Here is a 26,895-nt window from a genome sequence, read left to right as displayed (position 1 = left end):
GTATCCAAAGGTTGAAAGGGGAGCCAGACTCTACTGCTTTATTCTATCAACGCTGGAGGGCGCCCTTTGTGTCTCTCACAAAATTTTATCTCCCGCCATTTTGCGCACTTCATAAATTGTTCGTGACGACAGGCGATTTCAAAGACACGGCAAATTGTCGTGTGCTTTTCTGGCCGAGAATATTATTTCATACCAGTTGTTTAATTAATTTAGGTAATTGAAGAATGTCTGGAATCGTTGTGGACAAAGACGCCTTTTTTAGGCGAATGAAAACGCTGTATGATGCGTGGAAAGTAAGTGGATTTTTTGTTTCCTTGGCTTTGCTTTGTACACGGGGGATGTCACATAACACATCACATGTCATGCAAATGTGCATCAATGAGGGAGAAGCTTTAAAGGGGGGGGGGTACACGTTTGGTAATTACTCAAAACAAATATTAACTTAAAAACTGACTTGGTAACGAGCATTGGAGAGCTTTTGATAATATAAAACATTGTGTGAAACGACTCCCTCTGATTCTGAAGTAACGTAGTTTTTTAGAAAGAGGTAATTTAATTTAATAATTATAATATTATTATTATAATATAGGCCCTATTAATATTATTAATATTAATAAATAATAAGACTTCTACTACTACTCTAAGTTCTAGTTTTTTTTTCTAGTCTAGTTCAACTTCTAGAGCTAGGCTAGCTAGAAGAAGTCATTTATTTTTATCTGAAAGCACACAAATTCGTCCAACAAGTGTGTTTTTCCTTTCATCATTTTCTCGCAACTTCAATCAATGACCAATTGAGCCCCAATTTTCACTGACATGTTATTTTATGGTTATTTATGGTGGGATACACCAAGTGAGAAGACTGGTCTTTGACAAATTACCAAACTTGTACCATCCCTTTAAACATGTTAAAGTACTTTATTGTTTGCATCAATGGCATCAATGACAATGGCATGTTGTGGTGCATGTTCGTGAATCAGACCTGAGAATATACTGGATGGCAAAAAGATTAAATAAACCTTGCTCTATGACAATATGAATACACAATGAATTGATCATTTACGTACAAATTTATTGTGATTAAATACAACAAAACAGTGAAATATATAATATTAATAGGCCTAAAACAATAAACAGTTGACAAGCCTTTGATTTGTAAAAAGAAGCAATTTTTTTGAAAATACAAAGGACATACAAAGGTACAAATAATAATTCATAATAATTACAATAAATTATGCCATTTAAAAAACAAAATTCATTTGTAGAATAAATAAGAAGTTAATAAATAAACTAATTCAGAAAAAAAAAATGGAACAAGTTCACTGGCATTCATTGTTTTCATGGCATAGCCTTTTTTATATTTTGTTTGTTTAATTGAAAAGCTCAATTTATTGTGATTATAATTTTGTGTAGACCTTGCCTATAGTATTAGTAGTATTAAATAGGTTACATAATTTTGATCTTAAATTTTAAAAATAAAAAGCATAATTGCAACTTGATTTAGGATCATACTATTCATAGTCAGGGATAGTGACCAGTTTTGTCAAGTTAAATTAAAAATATTGCAGATCTAAAAAGCATAATTGCAACTTTATTTAGGATCATATAGTCGGGATAGTTAACACTACAGTTTTGTAAAAATGTTAAATAGTGCAGATCATGGATGGTCATTTTGTATTAAGTGTGACTATTAAACAATCTGAAAGTTTGTTGTGAATACAACCTACCTTTTTTCCTTTCTAAATTCTAGTGTATTGGCCGAATCAATATGTGCACTTATCGGCATACAGTTTGCAAAGTTTTAAAGAGAATACAACAAAGGAAATCAAAATCAAGTCAAATTTGTATTTGTATTCTATTTGAGTGAGAACTGAGGTACAGCAGTAATCTTTTCTTCATGTAGGCCCCTATGTTAGAACAAATCAATTCATTCGTGTCATATTTGAATGGAGGCAACTGCCCTTTTTGCCCAGGGCCCAATTTCATAGAGCTGCTAAGCACGAAAATTTGCTCAGCATGGAATTTATTCCTTGATAACAATAGGATTACCAACCAAAGTTCCATGTGATTTTCAGGATAAGCAAACAAAAGCTGAATACCAGTAACAAGCACTATGCAACAAATGGAAATTTGGCTGGTAATCCTGTTTTTTATCTGGGAAGAAATTTCATGCTAAGCAAATTTTTGTGCTTAGCAGCTCTGTGAAATTGGGCCCTGGTCTTGCCCTCTGTATGTAAGTAACCCTTAAAAAAAGAAAATTATGTTCCAGTAGTTTTCTTTGTAAATCTAAGTCATCGTTTTCAACTCTTGAACATGACTCTTAAAGGGGCACAGTGATTTTCCTCCGCTAAGGGGCACTTCTGTAATTATGAGAAAAATCAAAATGTGACCCGCCCTGTGGAATGAGTCAATGTTGAAAATTTCAAGAATTTATTTTTTTTATTTTAATTTTATTATTATTATTTTGTTTATGCAAGTCGCCAGACACACAAGGGCTGTCCAGAGGCCGTTGCCACCTACTCCTAGGGCTGAAACAGGGTTACCCCTTTTACAGTCCATACGGATGTAGGCTTGGGTATCTGTCAGTCCGAAGCCTGGCCGTCAGAGCAGAAAGCACTACCTCCCCAATTTTATGTAGCAAGTGTCACAACCGGGATTCGAACCCACACTCTGCTGATCAAACAGCAGAGCTTGAATTCGGTGCTCTGAACCGCTCCGCCATGACACGCCTCAAGTTATGTGTATGCCTGGCTGGAAAGAATACAACAGCAGCAATAATTTTGTATATATACCATTTTTTGTGAAAAACGAATTACAAGTAAAGTGTTGTTTTAAACTACTATTCTGCGCATAAGGATATGAATTAGAAGTTGTTGTATTCATAGCTTTATTGCCTAAAAGTAAGTGTTCTAAAGGTTAATTAAGCAAACTTAAATATATTAAAGGGTATTAAAAAAAAGTTTAACAAAAAGTAGTTTTACATTTTCCTCATTAAACTGACCATAACTTGATAATAGATCTTAAAGAGTATTATCTTTTAAAAGGTAAAAATAAAAATATTTTTTACATTTTCCACATTAAACTGACCATAACTTGATAAGAGTGGGTCACAAATTTTGTGTATGAACTTTGCAAGGGCATCCTAGCAAAACCACAGGGTACTACTGCAACAGCTTTAGGTATCATGGGGTATTTGGAGGCAAGTTCCAGTTTTTGTTTTGACTGTTCACTTTGATTCTTTTCTGCAGAATCCGTCTGATCATAATGGGCTGAGTAGAGTGGATGCTATTTACACGGCAGTCGGTTTGGATGAGGATGTGGTGTATGCCAAGTCAACAGCTCTTCAGGTATTGAGTTTTTACCTTTAGCTATCTCGCTCTCCATAGACCTTATCGCAAATACTCGGTACATGGGCTTAAGTTGTGGAAGTAGGTGCATGCTGGTCTTGCTAGTGATCAAGTTTGATTGCCAGCTAAACCAGCATGCACCTCATTCAACAGTAAGCGCTTGCAAAATGGGTATTTGCAAAATGCTAGATCTATGTGTTGAGTAGAATAGCGCCCTCTAGTGGCCGTGTTGGTTTGAATATGTACTTTACTAAGGGAATCAATGTGTGGTTTAATCCCAACGAGGCCTGGTTTTTGATAATTTTACCGAGAGGAAGTCAAGGTAAATTATAAAGAACCATGCCACGAAATTGCACGTTTTTTCTCTTAACTCGTCGACTAACACAGTCGGCCGTTTATGGGAGTCAAATTTTTGACTCCCATAATGGTCGACCGTGTTAGTTCGCAAAGTAAAAGGATAACCACGCAATTTCGAGGCAAACTTGTGTGGATCATTGCATTCTACTTTTAAAACATCTTTCCAACCATATGCATTTTTGTATTTTTTGTATTTTTTTTTATTTTTATTTTTTTTTTTACGAACGCTTTTCAAAGACCAACTCGACCGATCCAAGGCACTATGTTCCTTTAAACAGTCAGAGAGTAGGATGGTTAACAAAAGAAAATGTAGTACCCTCCCTTGAAGCAAAGAATAAATGAAAAATGACTTTGGATCGGCAGACTTTCGTGTCACAGTGAACACTTTTGTTAATCCTGGCCAGCATGAACTCTGTTGTTTATGGACCTTATTCTCTGCTGTTCCCTCTCCCACCTCATTTACTTTCCTTACCCAATCTACCATCATCTTTCATCTTTACTTCATATGTTCTAAAATAATAATATTATTATTGAGTTCATTGATTGTAATCTTTGTAGACTTGGTTGTTCGGCTACGAGCTGACGGACACAGTCACCGTTCTCTGTGAGAGCCAAATATATTTCTTGGCGAGCAAGAAAAAGGTTGAGTTCCTTCGCCAGATAGCGGACTCCGAAAAAGAGAACCAGAACGGAGTACCATCCATTACCCTGTTAACCAGGGACAAGAGTGATGGGAACCAGGCCAACTTCAAGACCCTAACTAGCGCCATCAAAAATAGCAAAGAGGTAAATCGCTGCAACGGCAAGACAGTTTTTATTTAGTGAAGGGCATCTGTGCTTGTAGGAGGACTTTTTGTTATTAAATCTTAACCCCCCATACCAAAATCCTCCAAACCAGCATAAACCTCATTCGCCGGCTGAAGTACAAGTAACTGCAAAGTGCAGGTAATGGGAGACTTTTTGAAAGCTCTGCCACTAGAGGGCAGCAGACCTACCAGGTAAGGGTGCTCAACTCCTATAGCAAACAATGGTAAATGCTAAAAATTCAAAAATACTCAAAAAATATTTAGAAGTCTCTCAGCCTCTTGAAAATTAAATCAGATACATTGTCATACAACTAAACTTCAGATTTCTTCTCAATTTGGTAGGTCAGCATTTTGTGAATTTTTGCTAATTACCCTACTAGAAGAAACACTCCCAAAAACTCATGCACACCGCTTGTTTTCCTTGGGGAACTCGTGTCCAGTACGTCCTGTTCCAGAACAGTTTGGTTTATGCTGGCAATGTGTTATGAAAAACAAAATACAGTTTGCCTAAATCTAAAATACAAAATCAAAAACACGCAAAACACAAGGTATTTGCTGTCAGTGACCGTCACTCATGCTTCTCCTATTCCTAAGTTGTTGACATTACCTGGTGAAGAGCGCCCCCTCTTGGTGATTGGCAGATAGTCCAAAGTTTCCCATTGAAGATGTTCAAGTTGTATACTTTTAATACAATCAATCCTCCAAAACCCTTGATCCATCATAATCCTTTGTACCGATTGACTTTAATTAGATGGATTTGTTAAAGGACAAAGGAGAAAGCATCCAAGTCAAGCAATATTTTTGAAGACCCAACGCTTCGAGTGCCCCTTTAAACCTGAGAATGCTCACAAAAAATATTTGAGGGAATTTGTGTATTGTGTACTTAACTATGACGTTTGTGAACCCTTTGTGAACTCTTTTTTTTTTTGTTGCTTGATGTGAATCTTCAGGGGAAGCGTGTGGGTACCTTCCTAAAGGATAAGTTTCCGGGTGACTTCATGAATGGATGGAGGGAGGCCGTTGGTGCTGCAGATGCTGAACAGGTAAGAGACTAAAGCTGTGTTTTAATTAGACTTTTTCTGCCGCTGCCATGCAGAAGAATGGAGCACGCACACAGTTTGAGCCCGTTCAAACGAACCCAGTCTGTGTGCACACATACATCGAAATGGTGCCCGGCCGTACCACGTCTAGCACATCCCTAATACAATCCAAGTACGGCAACTCCGTTCGTAGTACATCCTTCTTGTTTCAAGTACGTTGCCACTCCGTCTAATTCCAGGATGGTATAGTCACCAGAATATTTTGAGCAGGCTCAAAGTTCTGGAGCACCATTCCCCCATCAAACTCGTCGTAGCCCGTCCATGAAGCTCTTAAAGGGAAGGTAGATGTTTGGTAATTGTCAAAGACCAGTCTTCTCACTTGGTGTATCCCATCATAACCATAAAATAACAAGCCTGTGAAAATTTTGGCTTGATTGGTCATCGAAGTTGCGAGAAAATGATGAAAGAAAAAAACACCCTTGTTGGACAAATTTGTGTGCTTTTAGATAGGAATAAAAGACTTCTAGCTAGAAGTCTTTTTTTATTTTAGTGAGAAATTACCTCTTTCTTAAAAACTTTGTTACTTCAGAGGCAGTCGTTTCCCACAATGTTTTATATTATCAACAACTCTCCAATGCTCGTTACCAAGTCAGTTTTTAAGTTAATAATTGTTTTGAGTAATTACCAAACGTGTGCTTTCCCTTTAAACAGACTGTAAAAAGTAATGCTACATGTACCATGACCAGTCCGTTTGCAAACAATTTGAGTCCTTTTGACTTCATTTTCAGAACATAGTGAGAACAAGTTTAATGTATGTCGGAGGGGTCACATGTATAAGCAGTTTGCAACATTCTATTTTCTAAATCTTTATCGTTAATATTCTGTCCTTCCAGGTGGATATCAGCAGTGCCGTCGCCCAGCTGATGGCTGTCAAGGAAGAGAAGGAGCTCTCCTTGATGAAACGAGCCGCACAAATCACTTGTGACGTCTTCAATAAGAAAGTCAAGGAGGACATCATGGAGATTGTAGATGCAGACAAGGTAAGAAGACCTAAGGCCTCATACAAAAAAAATTTAAGCATAAAAAAACAATCTTTTCAGCTGATATTTTTTTCAAAATTTACAGGTTTGAAAAGATGTTTAAAGAAGGTTTTTATTCATGTCGGCAAAGCAAGAACAATTCTTCAAATATTTACTTTGGCTACACTGTGCTTAGTTGTTTGAAAAAGTTTACAGAAAATGTCATCTAGGAGTTAAATTTGTTTGACAAAACTATTGAAAACGTCAAAAACACACAAACCCTCTGTTTTATAGTGATTGTGATGACTTCTTTATTTCTTGATTTCATATTTGGCATGTCAACAAAACTTTTAAAAGAAATTTAAAAAAATCCCTCCCCCATCCGAAAAAAAAAAAAGGACGATCAACAATTTTTGTTTTACGTGGCCTAATGAGGATGACTACTTCTTAACTGCTGTCTTTATAACAGGCATTATATTCTTCCTACTAAAATGCTACTGAATGCAATACAAATTTTTGCTGAAAAACATTTGCTGTGTTGTCAAAATTTGCTATGCATTCGCAGGAAGTATGAACCAGGCTTTAGTCTGAATTCCAAAATTTTTGCCCTCGGGAAGATTCAGCAAAATTATTATTAAATACCCTGAAAGATGGTTGCGTCATCAGAGTGTTGTTTTTTTTTGTGTCCCGGTCGTGACACTTGTATCCTTGAGCAAGTTATTTTACTATAAATACTTTTCTTCACCTTTGGGTATAAATGGGTACCTGCTAGGGTAGAGGTTGATACTGTGTTTGAAAAAGCCACTGGAGCGCTATGGCAGCCCAGGGTGTAGACTCCCCAGGGAGCTGAGAAAGATTACAGGAATGTTATTGGACAAATGACAAGGGCACTAATGTGCATTGCCATGATATGGTTATTGTAAAATGCACTATAAAAGAACTTATTCTTATTCTCATTATTATTATTATTATTATTATTATTATTATTATTATTATTATTATTATTATTATTATTATTATTATTATTATTATTATTATTATTATTATTATTATTATTATTATTATTATTATTATTATTATTATTATTATTATTATTATTATTATTATTATTATTATTATTATTTCCCTACTGCAGAAAGTGCGTCATATCAAGCTTGCCGACAGCATAGAGGCTGCCCTCGAGGACAAAAAGATGTTGGGCAATACTGACCCGTCCCAGGTAGAGGGCTGCTATCCGCCCATCATACAGAGTGGCGGAAACTACAACCTCAAATTCAGCGTTGTCAGGTAAGGGGGTTTAATTGGAAACGATAGAAAATTTAGATTGATTTAGAAGTGTTTTCCTTAATGGTGATCCGGTGGACAATTTTAAGTCAAAATAATAAAAATGAACTTATACAAGGCAGTATTGCCACAAAACGTCCCGAAGAGTATGTACAAACAGTAAAGCTAGATACTTAAAGGCAGTGGACACTGTTGGTAGTTACTTAAAATAATTATCATCATAAAACCTTTCTTAGAGAAAATAGAATTAGCTGTTGCAAACAACTTACCAACCAAATGGACCGAGAGTATAAATGCAAAAAATAGTTAATGGCCTGACGTTTCGACCCTAGCAGAGTCTTTCTCGAAGCCTTCGAGAAAGACTCTGCTAGGGTCGAAACGTCAGGCCATTAACTATTTTTTGCAAAACCTTTCTTAGTGACAAGTAATGGGGAGAGGTTGATAGGATAAAATATTGTGAGAAACGGCTCCCACCGAAGTGACTTAGTTTTTTAGAAAGAAGTAATTTTCCACGAATTTGATTTTGAGACCTCAAGTTTAGAATTTGAGGTCTCGAAATCAAACATCAGAAAGCACACAACTTCGTGTGACAATGGTGTTTTTTCTTTCATTATTATCTCGCAACTTCGACGACCGATTGAGCTCAAATTTTCACAGGTTTGTTATTTTATGCATATGTTGAGATACACCAACTGTGAAGACTAATCTTTGACAAGTACCAATAGTGTCCACTGTCTTTAAGCAAGACACCTAACCATGATACTTTGCTCTCCATTGGTCCCATGTGTTGAGTAACGCATGGAAAAAGAAAGGGCTCGCCCCAGTGTTTCTGGTTTGATTGGTAGCAATAGCATATTGCGCCAACGAACCTTTGCATTTTGCTACGTAAAAGGAGTAGGTCTTATAAGTCAAACCTAGTACCACATACCTATTAGGATAGTACTGTATGTGAAAGCACCTTGAGCGTCACAGAGGGACGGATATTAGTGCTGTATGAGAAGCCACTACTATTATTGTTATTATTGAGGACAGGGACCCTTCTACGTATTGATGTTTGTTTTCTATGATTACAGTGACGAGAACAAGCTCCATTTTGGCTCCATCACCTGCTCTCTCGGTGTGCGGTATAAATCCTACTGCTCCAATGTGGTGCGGACCCTCCTCGTGGATCCCACCAAGGAACAACAGGAGAACTACAACTTCCTGCTCAGCGTGGAGGAGAAGGTCATCAGTCACCTTAAGCATGGTAAGGTCAAAGGTTGAAGTTCAAATGTTGAATCTATTTAGGTTGGTAATGACCCTGAAAATCTAAAAGGAAAATGAACATGTAACGCTATATTATTCCTACATGGTTTATTCTACTACCTGCATTGACATACTCATTCTGGAGTTTTAGAGATATCTCAAAAACATGGAACATCTTTTGAAATAATAGTTTCACAGTTTAATTTTATTGGATAGACGATGTGACCTCTGACGTCACTTAAAAACCATTACATGATTCGCGAACTTACCACCGGGCAAAACCTTTTAGTTTTGGCAGCCAGCTAGAAAGTGCACGCAATCTTACCATGACTACGCGTATTTTTGCCCTGCGAAACATGACTGTACAGTGTTTTGTCAACAGAGGGCAGTTTGAATGTAAACATAGGTCACAATGTCTATACAACTACATTTATTATAAGTTATCACACAGGCACGAGTGGAATAAGGAAAAACGTAGCGCTTCTGCGTCGCATGTCCAAGGCAGCCGAGTTTATCTTTCAGTCTCAATAAAGTCAATGAGGTTATGTTCTTTAACATATTCATGAGTACGTTTTTAACTTTAAATGCTGAAAATAAGAAAGATGATTCCTTTTAAGGTGTCTTGTGTTGGTTTTGAACAACAGGTACCAAACTCTGTGATGCGTACAATGCAGCCGTGTCGATGGTCAAGAAAGACAAGCCAAACCTTCTTTCACATATGACCAAAAATGCTGGGTAAGTATTGTTTGAAGCTTTGCATGGTGTGGATAAATAGGAAGAAACTATAGACAAATCCTGGCGCGCACCGGGCACACAGGTATTGAGCACCGCGCGCCACTGCTGCGGTGTCTTCAATGCCTAGTTTGTGCACAAAAAGACGCGGCAGTTGGTAATTTTTCGATAGAGGGCGCTACCAATTTTGTTTGGTCTACAAATAAATTATCAACCAGCCTGTACAACCATGTGTAAATCTTTTTTTGTGGGAGTGTTGGCTCTGAAAAGAGCCAGCGTGGTCTCGGCGAGGTCTTGCTGAGTAAGTTGAAACCAATAGGGAAACACAAGCAAGTATCGTACCTGCCAACTCGTCGGTTTGAATTGGAATAAAGCGGAAGAATTGTGTGGCAAGCGGAAGCGTGAAATTGAACTCGAATCTTCTGCACAAGGTGTAGCTTATTTTGCTCTGAATACTGTGTTTTTCTGAACAGTGATGCATAATGCGCTTGGTTATTACACACTAGATAATCAGTGGTTTCGAAATAGTGATTTTTTTATTATTTTTTAAACAAGGCGCTGAGACAAAAGCGAACAGGGAACAAGTTTCAATCAACGTTTATCACAATGCATTTGGCCAGTGACCAGTTTCTACTAAAGCAAGTTTTTCTGCAATTATTTTGTAACTTTTTTTTGCAGGTTTTTGATGGGGATTGAATTTCGTGAGGGCAGTATGTTGCTGAATAGTAAGACGGAATGCAAAGCCAAAAAGGGAATGGTCTTCAACGTCAACGTCGGCTTCTCCAACCTAGAAAACAAAGACGCCAAGGACAACCCCGGCAAGAAATACGCATTATTCATTGGGGACACTGTTCTTGTTAACGAGGTACACTAAAATCAAGATTGGAAGTTCAGCCACGCAGAACACACAGGCTGGCGTCGTGTGTTTATCATTCAAAAACCCACAGTGGATGATAATAAATGGTCATACAGTAGGAAGGTTGACTGTGTTGTGCAGACACTTACCACATGACATCATATTGCAAGCTGGCATAGTGTATTTATCATTCAAAACCCCACAGTGGATGATATTTAATGGACATACATTAGAAGGGTTGACTGTTTGGCTTAAAGGCGGTGGACACTATTGGTAATTGTCAAAGACTAGCCTTTACAGTTGGTGTATCTCAACATATGCATTAAATAACAAACCTGTGAAAATTTGAGTTCAATCGGTCATCGAAGTTGCGAGATAATAATAAAAGAAAAATAACCCTTGTCACACGAAGTTGTGTGCGTTTAGATGGTTGATTTCGCGACCTCAAGTTCGAAATCTGAGGTCTCAAAATCAAATTCGTGGAAAATGACTTCTGTCTTGAAAACTATGGCACTTCAGAGGGAGCCATTTCTCACAACGTTTATACCATCAACCTCTCCCCATTAATTGTCACCAAGAAAGGTTTTATGCCAACAATTATTTTGAGTATTTACCAATAGTGTCCACTGCCTTTAAAGCAATTGGACACTTTCGGGGCAGAAAAAAAAATTCACAGTTCACAGATTTACAAATAACTTACAGGGTTTACAGAAAGGAATGGTGAAAGACATCTCTTGAAATATTATTCCAAGAAATGCTGTACTTTTTGAGAAATCATTAAGACAATATCAATGCTCGATATCGAGAATTACGGAATTACGTGTCATGACTCGGCGAAACGTGCGGAAACAAGGGTAGGTTTTCCCGTTATTTTCTCCCGACTCCGATGACCGATTGAACCTAAATTTTCACAGGTTTGTTATTTTGTATATAAGTTGTGATACACGAAGTGTGGGCCTTCGACAATACTGGTTACCGAAAGTGTCCAATGGCTTTAAACACATTCACTATATGAAAGATTCATTTTGCAGGCTTTCATAAGATATTTATCATTCAAAATCCCACAATGGATGGTATTGAATGATCAGGCAGTAGGAGGTTAAATGGGGTAATAATTCAGTGAATGTTCCTTGTTTATTTTCTAGGATGGTCCAGCGACTCTCTTGACGCCAATGAAGAAGAGAATAAAGCACATTGGTATCTTTCTCAGGGTAAGAAACCTTCAAATTATTTCTGTCAATCCTGTTCGTAAATGTGATTCTTTTCCACTGTAGTCGACGGTCACTTCACACAAACAGGTTCCATCATTAATACTAAAGGCCTCATCCACAACAGACAGCTAGTTTTTCTACATAAACAGCACTGGTTTTCAAGACTAGAATTGCCTAGTGCACAATTGTATGGGTTGTGCCAACCAACAAAAGAATTTCAGAGTTTGGCCACCAAAAGTGTACTATCATGACTATTGTCATTCATCATCATCATTGTCAGGCCATCTTGCCAGATGCCTGAAGAGGTCGTTCTATAGCAAGGGCGTGCCTTTGTGCAATCGCTCCTCCTGGCTCTTGGCCCTTGAATCTTGTATATGCCCAGCGCCCTGTCGGACAAGCTGTCGCCAGGCAGGCCGGTCTTTGGCCAGGCATTCCATGGGTCATAAAACTTTGTGGATGAGGAGTTAATCTGCCTGGGGCAGTCAGCAGCACTTCTGGCTATTTCATGGTCAAATTCAAAGATGAGAATCCCCAGTTTGGAAAAGGAATTACATGGAGATAACAGGTGTGAGTTGGTAAAGAGGAAAAGGATGTGTTATTTAGATTTTAGTTTTAATGGAGATAAATTCTTCCATTGTTGTAACTGAGACGGCTAAAATAGCCCAAAAGTATTAAGTGAGATGAAACACAACTGCAAACGGATTGTCAATGCACAGATTTGTTTTCAATATTTCAAATTAACAAGATGATATTGTTCCGTTGTAGGGTGATGACGAGGAGGAAGAGGTCGATGAAGAAGTTTCGAAGAAGAAACAAGAGGAGCTTCTTGGGAGGGGCATGAGGAGGGCGGTGCTCGACAGTAAACTCAGGGTAAGTAAACTCACTCAAGGTCAAGAAGACATGAAATAGCTGCTGCAAAACTGCTTCGCTGGAGTTTCATCTTTTTTTTTTTTTTTTGCAAAGGGCACTTTCATTGTATAACTTGAAACAAGTTTATGGGACACTTCTGAAGGGTAACCAAGGACCAGGGGCAATGGAGTCCATGGCCCTGGCCTTATTGCCTCCATGACATTCCAGGCCTGTGAAAAACAAAGCGTGGTAATGGCTTCGTGTTTTGACCCAAGCTGAGTTTTCTCAAAGGCTTTCATATTTATCAGACCTTGAATTACACACAGACCCTGGTCTTGGCCTTGGTGCCCCTTCAAAACTGACTGCAAGATGCACATTTTAGCAGCTCTGAATATAAAGCTTAGTGAGCAGATAGGTCAGATGGTTTTTAGTAGCCAACAGGGCAAGTTAAAGGGAAGGTACACGTTTGGTAATTACTCAAAACAAATATTAACATAAAACCTTATTTGGTAAAGAGTAATGGGGAGAGGTTGATAAAAGACTTCTAGCTAGAAGTCTTTTATTCCTATCTGAAAGCACACAAATTCGTCCAACAAGGGTGTTTTTTCTTTCATCATTCTCTTGCAACTTCGATGACCAATTGAGCCCAAATTTTCACAGGTTTGTTATTTTACGCTTATGATAGGATACACCAAGTGAGAACACTGGTCTTTGACAATTACCAAAAGTGTACCGTCCCTTTAAGAGGTGGTGTTTACTAGCCCGTAGCAGTTTTTACTACACATCGAACGCCGGGCTAGTGTTATTGAGTGATTGAGAAATTGATTTTGTGAAATATTTGGATTTTGTTGTTTTTCTTCAGACGGACATGACAGCGGAGGAGAAGAGGAAGGAGAGACAGCGAGAGTTGAGAGAAGAAATGAATCGAGAAGCTCTGGAGCGATTAAAACAAGCCAAGGAGAAGACCTCCAAAACAAAGTCAGTTCACTTTGGAAATTTGTCGGTCAAAAATGCTTGAAATTGTATATTTAAAAAAAAAAATTCTCTAGTTGAATACACGTCTACAGTACAATGAGTGGCAATAACGGGATGAAAAGGAGCTGAGAAGAAACCTTTATTTTAAGATTGTAATCATTTAAAAAAAGACTTTCGTAAAAATGCAGAGTCTTTCTTGAAGGCTTTATTTATTTACGGTTGTTTATTGTTGTTTGATAATATTGCGTTAGTGAAGAAAAACGTCGGGAAAAAAACAAAAACATTTCAACTCAAAATTTTACCTTTTTTTATCCTTCCCAAAACAAGCAAATCGAATGAATTTTACATGAACACACAAGTATCCCATTGTATTGTTGTTTATTGTTTTTGTTTTTTTTAAATATTGCATTATTGGAGGACAAAAAAATCATCCTCGGTCCTAATTTGCCTTTCTCTCCTCAAGTGCCATAAGCGCCTTATTTAGGGGAATACCAGTGCTATACTAAGTGTCGAGTATTATTATTATGATCTCAAATGTTCACCTTTTTTCCTTCGCAGAACGAGGAAATCGAATGCGTCTTACAAACATGTATCCCAGATGCCCCGTGATCCAGACGTTCAACGGTTGCGCCTCTACGTCGACAAGAAATACGAAACGGTCATCCTACCAGTGTTTGGACATGCCACACCATTCCATATATCTACTATTAAGGTATTGACCCATTTCACCTGACGTCATCAGCAGAAAAATCTTGAATGCGCCATACTGGTGGGCAATTTCACTGTGCGGTTTTTATATATATAATCTATGCTGTGCGTTATGCAGTGAAGTGTGCATTTTAGGCGACGCGGCGTTAATAATACACGTAAACCTCACTGCCCACCAACATGGTGAGCGTGGCATTGGTCGCCGTGTGTGATGCGCGTGCAAGGGGTCAATAGTAGGCAAATGCGAATCTTCAAAGGGCATTATTCTCTCTCTTCAATCTGGTTGACCCCCTAGGCATTACAAAAAGCTCGCTGATTCAACAGACTGATCACCGCAATCCAGTCTGATCCACTAGCTGAAGCAGGAGCAAACATCTGCTCTCTGCTTACCCAAGGTGGCCTTCAGTTTTGTCTTTTACTACAGTGATAATAATATAATAACAAATTCTTATATAGCGCATTTCACAATAAACCGTATCAATGCGCTTTACATTAGTCCCCTGGTCATTGGGCCAATAAACATCCCTTTAATCTTTCTCGGCTCCCATTAGGGAGTATACAGCCCCGAGCTGCCGTGGCGCTCCGAAAGCTTTTCATTCACAATATCAACCTCTACCCTCGCAGGTACCCATTTATACCCCTGGGTGAAGAGAAGCAATTATAGTAAAGTATCTTGCTCAAGGACACAAGTGTCACGGCCGGGATTCGAACCCACATTCCGGTGAATTAGCATTAGAACTTGAATTCGATTGCTCTTAACCACTCGGCCGTGACACTCTACATCCGTGATGTGCTGGATATCATGGTCCAATTTGGGGGCGGAAGACTTTCAAAGCTTCATAACTCAAATCTTTGGAATGGAATGTGATTCTGTTGAAAGTAGTGACTTCTTGCAGGTAAGGTTTGAGTTATGAAGCTTTGGAAATAATCGGCCCTAATATTTAGGACTCTGTATCTGTGTACAGCACTGAGGAACAGTGCCATATGGGGCTACTCTCTGCTGTGCAGCATCCAATGATTTCCACATACATCGGATCATTAAATTTATTTATTGGTTGTGGGGCCAAGGACTCTTTAGGAAAGAGAACTTAATCACTGTACTAGCCAAGAACCCAATGTCTTAATCACTGTACTAGCCAAGAACCCAATGTCTTAATCACTGTACTAGCCAAGAACCCAATGTCTTAATCACTGTACTAGCCAAGAACCCAATGTCTTAATCACTGTACTAGCCAAGAACCCAATGTCTTAATCACTGTACTAGCCAAGAACCCAATGTATCTGCTCTATTATTTGCTATCAACCTTGTCAACCATAGTTACAGTTTGCATTCGCTTGCCCCCAGGGCCTTGCTTTAACCAAAGGCGCTGGGATGGGCAAACGCATCATGCACACAAATTGTTTTAATAATGCACAGTCCCATCATGCATCACACTCTGAACTGCACGATATTTATATGCACTGCATACATGACGTACTTCCTGAACAAGAATCTGTTTAAGCGATTAGCCCATCCCAGCGGTCCTGGATATGTAGACTGGCCGCTGGGTCCGAGCGAACAGTTTGCATTAAAATTTCAAAGGCTCAGGTATACTTGGCAAATAACTGTACTTTGACGGAGTCGTTTACTTTGTTTTGTTTCCCTGCAGAACATCAGTCAGAGCGTTGAGGGTGACTACACCTACTTGAGAATAAACTTCTTTCATCCTGGCAGCGCTTTAGGAAAGTCCGATGGAAACATGTTCACCAACCCAGAAGCCAACTACTTGAAAGAGTTGTAAGTCGAGCTCTTTGCAAATGTATCAAAAAAATAATCAATTGCCTTGATCAACACACGACTTACTTGCTTGTTCTCATCACATTTGTGACTTGGGTTGAACAAAGAAATATTGACTAAAGTGGGATTTGAAGCTGACCTCGGGGTTGACGTGCCGTTACTCTACAAACTGATAAAAACAGGATTACTAACCAAATTTCCAAGTAATTTTCAGGATAAGCAAACAATAGCTGAATACTAGCAACAAGCAATATGCAATAAGTGGAAATTTGGTTGGTAATCCTGTTTTTAATCAATGAAGAAATTTCATGCAAATTTTTTAGCTTAGCAGCTCTATGAAATTGCTTGATTTCTAGACCTCAAGTTCTAAATTTGAGGTCTCGAAATCAAATTCATGGACAATTACTTCTTTCTCGAGACTACGTCACTTCAGAGGGAGCCGTTTCTCACAATGATTTATACTGTCAACAGCTCATTACTCGTTACCAAGTAAGGTTTTATGCTAATAACTAAGAGAGGAATGGGTGCGAATCAACAATAGTTCTGAAATTAAAATGTTGTTCTACTTGATAGGACGTACCGGAGTTCAAACAACAAGGGACCAGGGGAGAGCTCCGCCCCCTCCAGTAACCTCAACATGGCTTTCAGAATGATCAAAGATGTCCAGAAGAAATTCAAGACGCGAGAGGCTGAGGAGAGAGAAAAAGAGGTTGGTGGGAGGAATGGAGAAATAAAGACATTAATTTTTGACAATGACTAGAGCAAGCTAGTTAAAACATTTAGACCAATCCACTGAAATTAATAAGGAGAAGTCCACTCGATCCACTGAAGTGAAAGTAGTAGTCCTGGCCGATTTCATACCTTCGGCCCAGTTAGTAGTTAAAATGCAGGACAGTTCTTTTCAGAAGAATCTACTCCGCAGTAGTAGAATATAAAGCAAGAGAAGTTCTCAAAAGAACTGACTGACACCCAAGCTACTGGCCTGGGGTCGCCGCCTGTGGTCGTCCAGTGTACAATTTGAGCCCTGCTTAGCAAGAATATGCCACCCGCTCTGCAAATATGGCCCTTATGTCACAAATTTTACTTATGGATTGAAAGGCCATACACTAAGCTTTAATTTTGTATATGTTGGAGTTCTGTAAAGTATTTTGCAATCTTGAGATTTAACCCAGATTTTCATTGTAAAATATTTGTTTAAAACTACTTGAGAGACATCCGGAGAGAAAGCTGTTTGAACATGTGCAGTGAAGTTGTTGAAAGAAGTCGTAATTTTTGTTAAATTTTTTCTATAATTGTCAGGGTACTCTGATCCGACACTCTAACTACTTGCCCTGTGGTCCAGTGTAAAATTTGAGTCCTACTTTAAGCAAGAGTGTATGCAGTGGTTGAAAGGAGTCGTAATCTTGGTTTCAATTTGTGCATTAATTTTCAGGGTATTGTGAAGCAAGACAAACTGGTGATCAACCCAACCAGAGGAAATCCCAAACTAAAGGACCTCTACATCCGACCAAATATTGTGCAGAAGAGAATACAGGGTTCCCTCGAAGCACACGCAAATGGTAAACATTAATCCTCCCTTCCACCCCAACCAATGGGTTATGTTAAATGGTCATCCAGTAGGAGGGTTGACTATATACTGAGTAGATCAACCCAACCAGAGGAAATCCCAAACTCAAGGACCTTTACATCCGACCAAACATTGTGCAGAAGAGAATACAGGGTTCCCTCGAAGCACACGCAAATGGCAAACATTAATCCTCCCTTCCACCCCAACCACAATGGGTTATATTAAATGGTCACACAGTAGGAGGGTTGACTAGACTGAACGTTGTGCAGAAGAGAATACAGGGCTCCCTCAAAGCCCACGCAAATGGTAAACATTAATCCACCCCAACCATAGCCTGAACGTCTGACGTCATTCTTCGAGGCTCGTGAATAACGCCAGAGAGCGGCCAAAAACCGGCGTGTAGTTTGACCTCTGACCTCTGTCGTTTCACATAGATACGCAGTCACATTCCATTGCGGACTTGAGAGCAGTGACTATTTTGGGCATCTATGTCACTGCACGTGCATTGTATCCAATGGGAATCACTGGATCTAGCGGCAGCGACCTGTCTTAAAGGCAGGGGCCCAGTCTACCCCAACCACAATGGGTTATGTTAAATGGTCACTTAGTAGGAGGGTTGACTTGACCAAACATAGTGCAGAAGAGAATTTGTAATTACTCAAACTAACTGTCAGCATAAAATCTTACTGGGTAACAAGCAATGGAGAGCTGTAGACCCAATGCTAGGGTCTCCTTATTTGTCTTTGTTCGGGGATAACACAAATGAATATATATGCACTTTCCTGATGTTTGTATTTTAATGTTTGTATATTTCTGCTTGTGTAGGTTTCCGGTATACCTCTGTACGTGGTGATAAAGTTGACATCCTTTATAACAATATCAAACATGCTATTTTCCAACCGTGTGATGGAGAGATGGTAATCGTTCTGCACTTCCACCTTAAGGTAAGGACCTTTGAACTGTAAGAAGTAACATTAGACAAAAAAAATCTAAGTTGTAAGTGTAGGCCCGATACTTAAAGGCAGTGGACACAATTGGTAATTACTCAAAATAATTGTTAGCATAAAAACTTACTTGGAAACGAGTACCGGACAGCTGTTGATAGTATAAAACATTGTGACAAACGGCTCCCTCTGAAGTAACGTAGTTTATGAGAAAGAAGTAATTTCCCTGATTTTGATTTTGAGACCTTGGAATTAGATTTTGAGGTCTCAAAATCAAGTATTTGAAAGCACACAACTTCATGTGACAAGGGTGTTTTTTTTTTCATTTATATCTCGCAACATCGAGATACACCAAGTGAGAAGACTAGTCTTTGATAATTACCAAAGGTGTTCAGTGTCTTTAATTGAGGCAAATGAGGCAATTGTTCTTGAAAGGTTCCAGTAAAAATTCAAATTTCCTTTGTAGATGTTCCCTTTACTAAGGAAAAACCTTTGTGGCGTGTCATGGCCGAGCAGTTAAGAGCACCGGATTCAAGCTCTAATGTTTGATCAGCAGAGTGTGGGTTTGAATCCCGGTCGTGACACTTGCTACATTAAATTGGGGAGGTAGTGCTTTCTGCTCTACCGGCCAGGCTTCGGACTGATGATACCCAAGCCTACATCCGTATGGACTGTAAAAGGGGTAACCCTGTTTCAGCCCTAGGAGTAGGTGGCAACGGCCTCTGGACAAAGATAATTGTAGCCCACACCTTGAAGTGGCCTTCAGGCCTTGTGTGTCTGGCGACTTGCATACATTTTTTTTTTTTTACCTGCCCTTACAAGAACAACAATACAGGGCCCGATTTCATAGAACTGCTAAGCACAGAAATTTGCTGAGCATGAAATTTCTGCCTTGATAGAAACAGGATTACCAGCCAAATTTCCGCGTGATTTTCAGGATGAGCAAACAACAGCTGAGTACCAGTAACAAGCAATATGCAACAAATGGAAATTTGGTTGGTAATCCTGTTTTTATCAAGGAAGAAATTCCATGCGTAGCAATTTTTCTTTGCTTAGCAGCTCTATGAAATTGTGCCCTTGTCTGAAGATGTGACTTTTCAAATAAGGAGACATTGTCAGTTTGACCATTTTTGTTGTTGTGATTTTCCTTTCATTTCAGAACGCCATCCTGTTCTCCAATAAAAGGCACAATGATATTCAGTTCTACACTGAGGTGGGAGAAATAACGACAGATCTCCTGAAACATCACAACATCCACGACAGAGACGACATCGCCAGTGAACAGGTAAAAGCAACAGTAAAGCCATTTTGTATGTATTTTTATGAACAGTTAATTTACAAGTCAAGAGTAGTTTGTTCTCAGTCAACCGTGTGTGACACCAGCCGTCGATTTCACAAAACTCTTCCTAACTTAAGATTAATCTTAGGACTAAGGACGAGTCCCAACCCTGTACTGTAGCATGCAGACCTTAAGGTTAGTCCTAAGTTATGAAGAATTACTCGTCCTAACTCGAGATAAGACGAGTCCTAACTCTTTGTGAAATCGACGGCTGGATCTTATTAGGAGTCAAAATAAATACGGCTTGAGGAGAATAGGTTGTCTTTATTTACAACTTATACGGAAAATAGAGAGGAGAGAACAGAGTCTGCTATGTGTTATCTCTCTTGAAAGTATTCTGAAAGTGAGTGTGAACGTGAACGTGAAGCTTGTGAGGGCGCTAGTTTGAACAGGTTAGTTTGCATAAATAAACGTTTCTAAAACGAACTCAAACGGCGGATGGACAAACAGTAAGGTAAGTAGTACATTTTCAATTGAAAGAAAATAGTACATTTAAAAGAAAAAATAAGTAAACTCTTCTTAACCGTCACACGTGTGTGAACGACATGTTGTTTTGATCTCCGGACTCCGGAGCTCTGGTGTTCTGGTTCTGGTGAACTACTGCACAATCTCCACATATAGGGATGTTCACGTGCAGGTGACTGAGCAGCAATGATTTACATGAAGTGAGCCCCGCCTGATGATGTTACCCTTGTTTCTAACCATCATAGTGTGGGGTTGGAGTACCAGTCGCGAAACAATTAACCGTGATGCTTCATCTTAAGATGGGACATAAAGCCGTTGGTTGTGTAGTTTTGGGCTCGGATTATTTTGTTTGTGCTCGGTTTGTTCTCTTGCTAATCAGCTCTATGAAAGCTCTGTTCAATTCATATTACATGTAATTTCATTTTGATCCATCTGAGCGCTTTAGCGATTTTTTTTTTGAGGTGCAGGGGTCGAAATTGCCACTAGGCCAGGACTACCGGATTTACAGCCGGGATACTCATTTTTTCAGTTTGATAGCCCGGCGGGCTACTGGAAAAATAATGAACAAATTAACACATCACAAACAACAATGAACTGTGCTGATATGGTATTGTAAAATTAACTTCTTTCGGTGAACAATTTGTGCCGTGACTTGAGACGTAATGTGTTTTTCAGGCTACCAAAATCTTATCAGAGCTACTGAACATTTTGGGTTACTAGCCCTGTTGACTACCATTAAAGTACACTGCAGTTGTTATTGTTACTATTGTAGTTATTTTTAAATACGTTTTTCTCTGACAGGCTGAGCGTGAGTTGAGACACAAACTCAAAGCTGCCTTCAAGAGTTTTATCGAGAAGGTGGAGAGCATGACGAAGGGAGACATCGAGTTTGAGGTGCCGTTCCGCGATCTTGGTTTCCCCGGTGTCCCCCATCGGAGTACCGTCCAGCTCCTCCCAACCAGTAGCTGCCTCGTCACAGTCACAGAATGGGTAAAGAATAAATTTAATAATAGTTCGGATATTTTTTCAAGCCATGTAGGTCTCTTTTTAAACAATTTTTTGAAGAGAGATCACCAAACATCACAAGGCAATAAGGCCACTTCGGTGCGGGCACTTAAAGGAATTTGTGCCTTTGACCCAAATCAATTTTCAAATTAACTCTCACCAGGGGCACGGTGCCACCGACTCATGGGGCTGAAACATGGTTACCCTATTTCCATTCCATAAGGATGTAGGCTTGGGTATCATCCGCTAAAAGATTAAAGAGCCTGGCAGGTAGAGCAGGATGCACTGCCATCACAACTTTCTAAAAGCAATTATGGTTAAAGACAGTGAACACTATTGGTAATTGTCAATGACCAGTCTTCTCACTTGGTGTATCTGAAAATTTGAGCTCAATCGGTTGTCGAAGGTGCGAAATATTCATGAAAGAAAAAAATACCCTGGTCACACAAAGTTGTGTGCTTTCAGATGCTTGATTTTGAGACCTCAAATTCTAAACTTGAGGTCTCAAAATCAAATTAGTGGGAAGTTACTTCTTTCTCGGAAACTATGTCACTTCAGAGGGAGCTGTTTCTCACAATGTTTTTTATACTATCAACCTCTCCCCAATACTCGTAATCAAGAAGGGTTTATGATTATAATTATTTTGAGTAACTACCAATAGTGTCCACTGCCTTTAAAGCCATTGGACACTTTCGGTAAACAGTATTGTCCAAAGGCCCACACTTCGTGTATCACAACTTATATATAAAATAACAAACATGTGAAAATTTAGGCTCAATTGGTCATCGGAGTCAGGAGAAAATAACGGGAAAACCCACCCTTGTTTTCGTACATTTCGCCGTTTCATAACATGTGTTTACTGTAAATCCGTAATTCTCGATGTCGAGACCTGATATTTGTTTTATTGTTTTCTCAAAAAGTAAAGCATTTCATGTAACAATATTTCCAGAGAAGTCTTTCACCATAACCTTCGGTAAACCCTGTAAGTTATTTGTAAATCTGTGAACTTTTTTTCTTTTTTTTCTGTTCCGAAAGTATAAATAATGGCTTTAATTATTGCTGAAACCATCTCGACTCCTTTGGAGTATGCAGTACCGGCAGCCACATCAGTTGGCTATTCATCTGCATGAACAATCTCTACTATCTTTACTTTGTGGTCTTGTGAAAATAAATCCAGGACAGGTAGTTGGATAACTATTCTCTTTTTTGTTTCCTGCCTTGTTTTTTAGCCTCCTTTCGTGATCTCATTGGAGGAGGTTCAGCTGGTGCACTTTGAGCGTGTTCAGTTCCACATCAAGAACTTTGATATGGTGTTCATCTTCAAGGACTACACACGCAAAGTGTCAATGGTCAACGCTGTCCCCATGAACCTACTGGACAACGTTAAAGACTGGCTCAAGTAAGTCATTTTATCAGGCATTGTTACATTCTTCCTTTTTGTTTTTGTTTTCCTCTCGGAAAAAAATCAGGGGAAAAATGTGATTAAAAAGCTTTAAAAGTCTGTTAATGCCTACACCGTGTGTACATGTAGGCAAGCCTTTGTGATGTACTTTTTCTAAGGAAGGGTATATGTTTGTAATCACTCTTAGAGGCAGTGGACACTATGGTAATTGTCAAAGACTAGCCTTCACACTTGGTGTATCTCAACATATGCATAAAATAACAAACCTGTCAAAATTTGAGCTCAATCGGTCATCAAACTTGCGAGATAATAATGAAAGGAAAAAACACCCTTGTCACACAAAGTTGTGTGCGTTGGTTGATTTTGAAACCTCAATTTCTAAATCTGAGGTCTCGAAATCAAATTCGTGGAAAATTACTTCTTTCTCGAAAACTATGGCACATCAGAGGGTGCCGTTTCTCACAATGTTTTATACCATCAACCTCTCCCCATTACTCGTCACCAAGAAAGGTTTTATGCTCATAATTATTTTGAGTAGTTAGCAATAGTGTCCACTGCCTTTAAAAGCAATGCAAATAAAAGCTGTTGGTTAGAAGCCTGTAGCAGCTTTTGATGTTAGTGAGAAACATTTCACTTTGAAGTAATGCGATTGTGGAAAAAGATATCAATTGTTATGCCCTTGGTGACAGCGCAGACACTTTTGTCAGAGGAGACCAATGAACTTGATCGAAGATTCCTTGACGGAGTGTAAACTTGATAGTCTACACTTCATTAATAGAAACTTAATAGTTTTTTTTTTTTTTACCGACACTACCAAGATTAATTTTGGTTTCAACAGAAGAATTCAAAATAATGCAGTTAACGTTTCGTATTCTCTCTCCCCCCTCCCTCCCAAAGCTCTTGCGATATCAAGTACACAGAAGGAGTTCAGTCCCTGAACTGGAGTAAGATCATGAAGACCATCCTCGACGACCCCGAGGGATTCTTTGAGAACGGTGGCTGGAGTTTTCTGGAACCCGACAGCGAGGTAAAGATCTTAAAGATCGGTTCTTACTTGTTACCTGTATTCAAAAGTCTCCTTTTTGTCCTTGTCTCCTGAAAAGCGCTCTGTTCTTAGTATAGCGCTATGTAAATGCTCTGTATTATTTGTATTACTTTGCCCTCAGGGTGAGAATGACGATGAAGACTCGTCAGACGAGGAAGCTTACGAACCCTCGGGCTCCGAGGAGGAAGTGGGAAGCAACGACTCGGACGACAGCGATGACTACTCAGAAGAGTCTGAAGAATCGGAGAGCGACTACTCGGGTAAGGGTAGGGTAGGGGGGTCTTTGTCAAAATGAATCCAGGATAAGGAGGCTCTGCTTACTGACGAATTCTGCCCTTACAATCACGATTCTTGCTGAAGTGCCAAGATTCTGTGCTAGCTGTGTAGTCTGTGTAGTGTGAAGTCTCGCCCTCTGAACTAGCTTGCTCTGGTTATTGTTGGAACTAAACAAAGAGTATTTAGAGACTTAATTAAAGTAGCACCCGTTTTAGACAGGCGCTCCAGAGTCGCGTCGAACCAAATAGATTAGGAGCGACTCTAGGTCAACCCAGAAATTGTTTGGGTTTTAGACAGGCAAACTTAAGATAACATTTACAATGGTTCGGCTCATGACAAGATCGTCTGAAACCAAAGGGGCTCCAGAGTCATTCCTACTGACTGCAACAGTCGGGTCTTTCGACCTCTAGCAAGTGCAGTCACTCCTAACTGTTTCAGACATCAAACTTTTCATGCACTTAAAGACACTGGACACTATTGGTAATTGTCAAAGACTAGTCTTTTCACTTGGTGTATCTCAACTGTACAAATTTGAGCTCAATTGGTCGAAGAAGTTGCGACATATTAATGAAAGAAAAAAACACCCTTGTCACACATAGTTGTGTGCTTTCAGATGCTTGATTTTGAGACCTCAAATTCTACATCAAGGTCTCGAAATCAAATATGTGGAAAGTTACTGCTTTCTTGAAAATTACGTTACTTCAGAAGGAGCTGTTTCTCACAATGTTTTATACTATCAACCAAGAAAGGTTGTCTGCTAATAAATATTTTGAGTAACTACCAATAGTGTCCACTGTCTTTAATTTAATATTTTTCAAAATAGTTTGGTCCGACTCTGGAACGCCTGTCTGAAACGAGTGTCACAGACCTCTATATCTTGATGTATAATTGATTGATTTTTGTTTGTTTTTATTTGATTGTTTTAGTGGAAGAGAATCTTGGTAGCAGTGACGAGAGCGGCAAGGATTGGGATCAGCTGGAGAAGGAAGCCGAGAGCGGTAAGAAATTAGGGGCTTAAGGTTTCGCTTATCCCTCGGAGCTTTAAAGAGGCCACAAATGGGGGCTATATTTGGGTGTGCTCGATTAGCTTCTGCGGGTCGATCCCCGGTGCTCACTCGGGTAACACCCTAACAAGAGATAATGGAACGATCGTTTGCCCTCTCGTGGTGATGTCATGCGCCTAGGGCCAGCCCCAAGTGACCCACTCAACAAGCAGGGCACTTGGGGCTGACCCAGGTGAGCCCTGGAATGCAGAAAAGCTATTCGAACAGACTGGGGCAGACCGTGGTCGACCCGGGGAAGCTGTAATCAAAAGCACACAAAGAGTTGACATGGTGCCAATATTCGGCAATTTAGACTCTAACAGCACACGAACAATATTACCATATCAGTACCATGGAGTGTATACAGCCTGTGCCGCCAAGTATTGTGGTATCGAGCTCAATCAATCACAAGAACACAGGCCTTGAAGGGGCACGGCAATATTCCTCTGGTAAGGGGCACTGGTAAGGGGAAAATGTAAACATGTATTAAGAAACATAAATGGAGTATGACGCTTTGCATGGTGTGAAGAATCAGAAGTACTGGGGTCGATTTCACAAAGAGTTAGGACTAGTCCTAACTTAGGACTAGTCCTAACTTAGGACTAGTCCTAACTTAGGACTAGTCCTAGGAGATATACAAAATGTATGCGTAGTCCTAAGTTAGGATGAGTAACTCGTCCTAACTCAAGATAAGACTAGTCCTAAGGAACATTACTAAATTGGTTTTGCTAACAAAACAGTTGCTGACAGTGTTAGCACTGTATGTACCGGTAATCCACCATAGGCCTACATGAACTGACAAATCTGTAGAAGTTGGAGATCACTCGTCCATCTGGGTCTCGAGAAAATAGTGAAAAACCTATTACACATTTTGCATGACATCGATAAAAAAAACAAAAATGAATTCACATTCCCTAAGTGGTAAACTCCAAATGGCAAAAAAAAAGAATATTTATTTCGCATCTAATATGACATTTCAGACAGAAATATTTCAAGAGATGTTTTCTACTATCTTCATTCGACCATGTAAGTTGTATGTAAATCTGTGATCTTCACGATTTTTGTTTCTTACCAATTCTGTAACGTTCCTTTAACAAACTGTCCTCGCAGCACATAGGCTGAATTGTAACAATTATTTTTACATTTACACAAAAAAATACAAAATGAAATTAGATAGGAGGCTGAGTTGAACACTATTAATTGAGCTACAATTTTACATTTTTTCAATTTGTATATTAATTCACCTTTTTTTTTGTTTTCGCAGCTGACAAGAGGAGAGACTGGAACGAAGAAGTCGAAGAAGAGACACTCAGCCGAAAGAGGAAGCGCAAAGAGCCGCCGAGCTCAGCTAACAGAAAGAGAAGACGCTGAGTCCAAAAGGGGGTCCACTGAGGAAACAATTTCCTTCACAATCTCTTCACCCTCAAAAAACAGACTAAAAGGACACTTCCGCAAAAATGTTTTTTACAAGGGATGGATAAATTGTATAAAAAAAGACATGGCAGACATACTCTGATAGAGGGCAGTAGACAAAGGTCACATGGTCTTAAAGGGCCTATGTACTTTTTCCTAACAAAAAACACAATGTCCACAGATTAACACTAAA

The 26,895-nt window shown here is 39.3% G+C and overlaps 1 protein-coding gene across 1 annotated transcript; it reads left to right on the top strand.

The window, feature by feature from the left end:
* Positions 1-104: 104 nt before the first annotated feature.
* LOC117289515 (FACT complex subunit SPT16-like) lies at positions 105-26,895 on the top strand. Its single transcript, XM_033770660.1, has 24 exons — positions 105-293; positions 3,246-3,344; positions 4,260-4,487; positions 5,458-5,550; positions 6,441-6,587; positions 7,702-7,853; positions 8,924-9,096; positions 9,740-9,830; positions 10,506-10,692; positions 11,829-11,894; positions 12,660-12,764; positions 13,606-13,721; positions 14,277-14,430; positions 16,076-16,203; positions 16,777-16,912; positions 17,636-17,762; positions 18,596-18,714; positions 19,874-19,999; positions 21,320-21,508; positions 22,753-22,922; positions 23,823-23,952; positions 24,092-24,230; positions 25,173-25,244; positions 26,554-26,895. Exons 1-24 carry the CDS (start codon positions 225-227, stop codon positions 26,658-26,660), a joined length of 3,123 nt encoding a protein of 1,040 aa, XP_033626551.1. The 5' UTR covers positions 105-224; the 3' UTR covers positions 26,661-26,895.

Source organism: Asterias rubens, chromosome 4, assembly GCF_902459465.1.
Source record: "Asterias rubens chromosome 4, eAstRub1.3, whole genome shotgun sequence".
Classification (NCBI taxonomy): Eukaryota; Metazoa; Echinodermata; class Asteroidea; order Forcipulatida; family Asteriidae; genus Asterias; species Asterias rubens.
This window is presented reverse-complemented; position numbering and strand designations above follow the sequence as displayed.

Coding starts and splice junctions, on each gene's coding strand:
- LOC117289515 (XM_033770660.1), top strand. CDS start 225: ATGTCTGGAATCGTTGTGGACAAAGACGCCTTTTTTAGGCGAATGAAA. Junction 6,588..7,701: donor AGATTGTAGATGCAGACAAG/GTAAGAAGACCT, acceptor TCCCTACTGCAG/AAAGTGCGTCATATCAAGCT. Junction 16,204..16,776: donor GCCAACTACTTGAAAGAGTT/GTAAGTCGAGCT, acceptor TCTACTTGATAG/GACGTACCGGAGTTCAAACA.